Source organism: Phyllopteryx taeniolatus, chromosome 6, assembly GCF_024500385.1.
Source record: "Phyllopteryx taeniolatus isolate TA_2022b chromosome 6, UOR_Ptae_1.2, whole genome shotgun sequence".
Classification (NCBI taxonomy): Eukaryota; Metazoa; Chordata; class Actinopteri; order Syngnathiformes; family Syngnathidae; genus Phyllopteryx; species Phyllopteryx taeniolatus.
The window spans coordinates 5733033-5740094 of record NC_084507.1 but is presented as its reverse complement, the minus strand read 5'-3'; the positions used below and the strand labels follow the sequence as shown (position 1 = coordinate 5740094).

The 7062-nt window shown below is 38.7% G+C and overlaps 1 protein-coding gene across 9 annotated transcripts in view; it reads left to right on the top strand.

Moving 5' to 3' along the window:
- The first annotated feature begins 1590 nt into the window (after positions 1-1590).
- bckdhb (branched chain keto acid dehydrogenase E1 subunit beta) overlaps positions 1591-7062 on the top strand; it is an 84178-nt gene continuing 78706 nt past the window's right edge. For 4 of the 9 annotated variants that reach the window (XR_009788846.1, XR_009788847.1, XR_009788845.1 and 1 more), the window contains exons 1-3: positions 1592-1997; positions 2776-2853; positions 5400-5468. Coding sequence is in view for 6 of the 9 variants with exons in the window: in XM_061775687.1 (XP_061631671.1) it covers positions 1802-1997; positions 2776-2853; positions 5400-5468 (343 nt within the window). In the remaining 3 variants the exon portion in view is untranslated. Of the gene's footprint in view, positions 1998-2775; positions 2854-5399; positions 5469-7062 lie in introns of all 9 variants that reach the window. The other 5 variants (XM_061775689.1, XM_061775692.1, XM_061775688.1 and 2 more) reach the window with 3 other exon arrangements.

Genomic DNA, 7062 nt, shown 5'->3' with positions numbered 1-7062 from the left:
ATGTCACACAAAAGACGGTTACAAGTATTTGCAATTTGCTGTAATTTGGGGTATAGAATATAATTCAAGAAAAAGAGACTAGTGCTGCAGCACTTTTCTATTAGACAAGGCTATGGCATGACTAAATGAATTGCCCTTTATCATAGTGCCTTGGCCACAAGATGACACCAAAGTAGTATTTTTATATTAGACATGGTTTGCGCCTGAGCACAAAAACGGCAAATATGTGAGTTTTACCAGCTAATAATGGAGGATAATTTAGAACTGAAGAGGCCTTTTGGATAAAAGGTGGAACATCTTTTACAAACAAGAACAGTCCAGTTGCCTTGATTCAACGTTTGCAGATTACCATGACCATGATGTTGGCATGTGCCAGTGATTTCTGTAAGTTTTCAGGTGACAATTAAAATTTTGTATTTATTTATTTTTTACATTGCAGTCATCTTTACATGACAGCAACTCTTGGGAAGAGATGCAACAGTGTTGAACTTTCTCAATTTATAGACAGTTGTCTAACTGGACTGATGAACATCAACACTTTTTTGTGACCTCTTCCAGGTTTATACGAGTTTATATATAAAGTCCTGACCTTTACCCGATTGAGATGCTGTGACATGACCTCGAGAGAGCTATTCACACCAGACATCCCAGGAATCTTGCTGAACTCCCAACAGTTTTGTAAATAGAAATTGTCCACAATTCATCCTGATCATTGTGCACATCTGATTTGCAACTACAGGAAACAATTGGTAAAGGTTATTGCTATCAAAGGAGGGTCAACCAGTCATTAAATCCAAGGGTTCACAGATTGTTTTTTTTTTTAACCCCCAACCCCATGGTCCTATGAATATTTACGTTATTTTCAATAAAAATATGAAAACATATAATTGGTTGCATTGGATTAGTTTAAGCAGTTTATCTTTGTGATGACGCTCAGACTACATTTTATGACCAGTTAATGCAGACATTTATGAAATTCCAAAGGGCTCACATCAATTTTTTTCTCCCACTGTATCCTATTTCAAGCATTTGCCTCTTTGGTTAGCCACTCGTTTGTATTGAATATTTATTAGTGCACATCCAAATATTTATTGCTTGTTTTCTACAGGCACAATTTGTCTAGACTAGAGAACACCGTATTCAATATTTACAGCTTTATTGTAGTAATTTTAAACCCACGGGAGGAAATTATTCACACTCCCATATTTTTTCCCTGCACACCAAACAGAAGCGGACCATACATGCCAGGCAAGCAAAGATGTCGGAGTGACGTGGGGCACAGACGTTATTGTAGCTGCCGTTGGGATGGAGGGGTGGGTACTCAGGATGCAGGCTAGCATCTCTCCAACAACTAGTTGCAATTCATTTTGTCTTCAGTAGTCAAGGCTGCTTGGTAGTTTCTGGCATGTGCAATGTGTGAGGGGACTTATTTTACCAGTTTGGCTGAATGCGGAAGTAGGTTGCGCATATACCGGATTTGATCGAAATTCTCTGCGAACACGCCCCCTCCTTTAACCAATCAAACAATTGTATGTAACTGAGCTGTTTTTCACGACTAAAGAAAGAGGATTCACTCTAGCAACAGCAATTTAATCCGACACTGACACAATTAGATGCAAAAGTTCCTTTGTGTGAAGCCTGTTGTTACATAAAAAAAACCAAAATATTAGAGAGAGGTTATTGTATCTGCTAAATTTATATCTTAGATACACAGTTATTTTGCTCTGTGTTGATCTTGGGCGCTTCTTTTTATAGACGATCTTCGTAATTTAGTTCCGTTTTTGCCCCGGTCACAACAGTAATGGCGGCTGCAGCGCGGCTTTTCCTTCGAGGTATACACTCGAAATGTTCTGTCTCTGGCGTTTCCACCGTACCACGGACCTCTTTTGGACCCAGGTTGCTGAAACTGTCACCGAGCTGCGACCCCTATACCAAAGCGCAGCGTAGACATGCAGCACACTTTACCTTCCAGCCTGACCTCGTCCCGACACAGTATGGTGAGTAGCAAGCCGTTCAGTTTAGCTTTTCAACTCGTCCACCTTGCATGGAAGATAAATACATTTATCGAGATAATCCCTATTTGCCAGTGCCGTGTGAACATTGTAAAACAATATCAAAACCGTCACCCAACGTTAAAACCTTTTTCTTACAACTTTATATGTCGGACCGACCCTCGTTTGCTACCAGATTGACATTGAGTCAGGAAAATGAGTTAAACCAAGAATGCAACATAAAGCATAAAATAACACATTATGAAAGTAAAACGTCTCCCTAATAATCCACTGAAATATGAGTTTAATCTTGTAAATCAAATTCAAAAACTAGTTTGGTTTGGTTTGGTCACGTGTCAATCACTGTACTGTCAGCTTTGTCTGCACAACTGATCTAAATAGGTGAGATGATAATAGTAATAATACTGTAGGTGCACCGGGATCGCACGTGTAAATGAGTTAGAATTGATTCTCAGATGTCAACAGTGGCTCATTAATTTATTATTTTATAAGATTTATTTATTTATTTATTTTATGATTATGGTAACGCTGGTGGAACACAAAAGATTGTAGAACAGTGAAGTCCTGTGCACGCCGGATAGCCCATGCAAATTTGGAACAATAATACCGTATTTCATTTATTGAGGTCTGGTTGTGTTATTTAAGCGTTCCCAATTTAACTAGTACATAAGTACTGTAAGTAACACATTAACATATTGCTTGTGGAAGTCCTGTATTAAGTACTTTTTGTCTTTGTTTTATTCGTATTTGTACCTTGTCATAGGGCCAACACAGAAGATGAATTTGTTCCAGTCAATTACAAGTGCCTTGGACAACACTCTTTCCAGTGACCCCACAGCAGGTATTTTGTTAAAACAAGATGTTTTAGTACAGAGTATTATAGAAGATTACAGTCATTTTAAACATCCATAAAACAAGAAGTCTCCTAATTGATTCTGTTTACTAAATAATGTTTTGTTATAATGCTTATAAAGTATTCTGCTGAAAATATAATGTTTCATATTCACAGCAGCTCCCAAAGTAATATTGTAAAATTGTTTTGTTGTAGACTTTCTCAGACACTTGTAGTATAATTTTCCAAAATTCTCACAGCTTGTCATACGGGCTCTAAATACTGTAGTATATTAACTTTCTCATTGATGGCGTGCAAATTACTCATGTAGAGGGTGTGTGCACAATTCTCGGCAACTAGTTAACTGTACACACAATTTCAAAAAACTGAAATCTTAACACGTTCTTGTGATTATTATGAATCATATTTATGAGTCGGTGTCAAAATTGTTCAGAGACAACTAACTGAAGCCTGGTGTACAGTGGAACCATTAAACTTGAATGCTATCCATTCAGAGATTGCTTGTTTTACCTACTTACTCATTAAAGTTAAGGGTTTTTCTTACTTACAGTGCCTTGCAAATGGACTCACCCCCTTGGCTTTACAACATCTAATTTGAATTATTTATTTATTTTTTAAGATCTGAACTTTATTTGAGCTGTGTAAAATCGTCTTAAAGGGACACGGTATAGGAATTACTCCCATCTAGCGTTGAAATTGTGTATTAAAGCCAAATGAACCATGCACTCTGGCGCCTCAGTTTTCCAAACGTGTATTGCAACAACGGGAACTGTCGAAGACAGCAAAATTTGTTAGAACACCGGCTAATACAGGACCATTGGCCCCTACGGTGTTCTACTGCTTATGGTAAACAACACTGTCGAACAAAACTGAATAAAATTGGGCTTGGAAACCGCTTTGCATTGTGCGTTGAGGCGGCCGCAATTGCTTACAAAGCAGGATGTACAATGGCTGTGTATATTGTGGACTGAAAACATGTTAAAAAGCATGAAACATATGGGATTTTACAAAGAAAAACTAGACCACGAAGCCAGAGACCGATACCTTGAAAATATCGCTGTCGCCATAAGCTGTTTCGTACAACTTGGACGCTGGCAGCTAGAGCTATTCCACACATCCACCGTCCACACACAGATGTAATTTCTGAATGTTACTCGGCGGCGGACAAATATGCAAGCGCATCGGCCTGAGGTTCCGCCTGTGCGCTTGAGACCTGCTTTGGATATGTCACAGGAGTTGACGAGACCAGAAAAAACACTTCCGCCGCTTCTCCTCCTAAGAAGTAACGGTACTTTTACTCTGTTACAATTATCTAAATGTCGCTCGCTACTTTTATTAATCAATTATTGCTTATTTATCAACTATTTTACGCGCGAGACTACGACTTCGACTTCCGCACTGGACACTGTTTGGGTCAATCCAATTTATGCGTTAGTGACGTTTAAGTTTAGTGCACTAATCAAACGACACAAGAAAGTCACATGACCTAACACAATGTCTTCTATTGCGTTTCCCGGGCATAGGTATTAACACTAGATAAGCCAGCCCGGCTGATGGTCAGGTCTACGTGGCCACCATGTTGGGAAGGTCTTCATTACCAAGAAGGCAACGGCGCGCGACTCATGTTAACATTTAGACGAACAAAAACAACAGCTTTCATGTATTGTAGTATTTGTCTGGGACTGTCTGCCCAAATGTGGATATTTCAGCTCGCTTATAACTTGAGAAAAGACCGTGCAGTAAATTGCAGATGTTTTTGTTTATTTTTTTAATTGTTTGTGCTACTGTAATTTCTTAAAATTTATTTAAACAAATAAAACAATTGAAAAATCATCCCCTTTGTTATGAAGGCCCTAAAAAGTTCTGATGCAACCAATTACCTTCAAAAGTCACTTAAGTCCACCTGTGTACAATTTGTTACTTGGTCTTTCACGGTATACACACCTTTCTTTGTATTTGTCCATTGGGCCAACATAATCCGTGTACTTCATAGAGCTGGGCTTTATGGAAGAGTGGCCAGAAAAAAAGCTTACTTTCAGGTTTGAAATAAAAAAAATAAGGATAGCACATTTTGAGCTTGCAAAAAGGCGTGTGGGAGACTCCCAAAAGAATGCTCTGGTCAGATGAGACTAAAATTGATCTTTAGGGCCGTTAAGGAAAACTTTGCCATCCCCGCTGCGAAACATGGTGGTGGCAGCATTATGCTATGGGATGTTTTTTCAACAGCAGTCACTAAGAAACTGGTCTGAGTTAGGAGAGAGATTGTTGGTGCTCAATACAGCGATATTCGTCTGCAAAACCTCTACCAGTCTGCAAGTGACCATCAAACTTGAGGGAGCTGGAGAGGTTTTCCCATAAGGGATGGGCAAAAATTCCAGTGGCAAGCTCGTAGCGACTTATCAAAAACGACTTGCAGCCGTGATTACCGCAAAAGGTGGCTCTACAAAAAAAGTACTGACTTTGATTTTTACAAGACTGTTCACTGTTTTTTCCCTCGTGCTCAGTAAAATTAACTGTGCTGTGTTTATTTGCAGTTATCTTTGGGGAAGATGTGGCCTTCGGTGGAGTGTTTCGATGCACAGTGGGTCTTAGAGACAAATATGGTAAGATTAAGCCTGCTCAGTACCATCCATTTCTTCACCATCTAAATCAAATCAAGCCCATGAAAGGCAGCACTTTATTCTCGGCCTTAATTATTTATTTTTTTTGACACAAGATGGCAGCAGAGTATTAAAGACACCAAAAACCTCACTTTATGCGGCTCTTGAAAGAGTTCACTGTTCACCTAGAGGACCAACAGGACCCTTTTGCAAATATTTTTTCATTGTAGCCTAAGAAATCTAACGTGACAATACTTTATGTACAATACACATGTAATTATTAGTATTGGTATATCTCACTGTATGTACCTGATAACCTTTTCCATGTGGTATTATAATTACAGCTGTTATTCATTACAGAATCAGTGCCTACACATCTTAAATACATGTTGTTTAGTGTACTACTCGTAGTTAATACGTCAAAGAAGTAGTGGAGGTATAATTAATGTTAGCAATGACTGAAACACAAAGCTTATCCACATTATGGTAATTGCCACAGCGTCATGATTTCAATCACAACTGAGAAACTTGAATGGGGGCGAGTTATTGTGAATTGGAGGGTCCACATATGTGTATCCCTGCTCCTGTCATTCAAATGTCAGCTGTGAAACAGGTCTACAGTGTTACGTAATGATTAAAGCACAAGCCGATTAAGGTAACTTTTTGTGTGTGTGTGTTTGTGTGTGTTCTGACATGGTATATTAGGCTTTAAGAGCTGTAGAACACTGGCTTTAGCAAACGATGCATGTATTACCAGGAACCCAAACAATGGATACCATGGTGATACTCATTCCAGTTACCCAGTTCTGGTATACAAGTCTATGTGTGCATTTGAAAGTTTATAATGGACAGGGCAGATGAGCAGAGAAGAAGAGGCAATTGCTATGCCTGTGACTGGAGTTGTCACTAGACTGTTGCATTGCACGTTTCTACAGCAACTGTTGAAACAAACTTGAGGCCTGTCTATCAACAGTTTGTGGAGCTCCTGTAGACTTGACATGATAAATGTGAATACATCATTTGTGTATGTATGACTGAAGTCCATAAGTGCTCAGCTCAAATGTTCAGTTTACAGCTTCTGAATTCTGTGTGACACCATTAAAACAGGTGCTTTTGGTTGCGTTTATCATATACAAAAACGTTGAAATGCAGCATTAGTATAGTACTCACAATTGTAAATTGCAGTCATGTATGTTTGTTTTCTGTTATGTTTGAACAAGAAACCATTAAAGTACTATGGTAGATCCCTCTCAGCTCCAATTGGATAAACAAAAATAATTTATCACATGGCAGTAGTGTCATAAAGGTCACAGCTCCGACTCGACTTATGATTTTTTTTTTCTGTTGTTTTCATTTTTAGCTCAGTGTCTTGTTTTTTTTGGGGTATATTTTTAACCAAACCCAAAATGTATTCTCCAAATTGCAATACTTATGCTGATTTATACACATCTCTTACAGGGTTGGCACTGAGTCATAAAACCTCTTAGACAATGTGGCTAAACAGGAGAAAAATCCCCGAGCCACACTTAGTGATGGGATGATACCTCAAGGAGTGTATTGACACACTACACAAACTGTGTCGGCACTGTATTGGTCA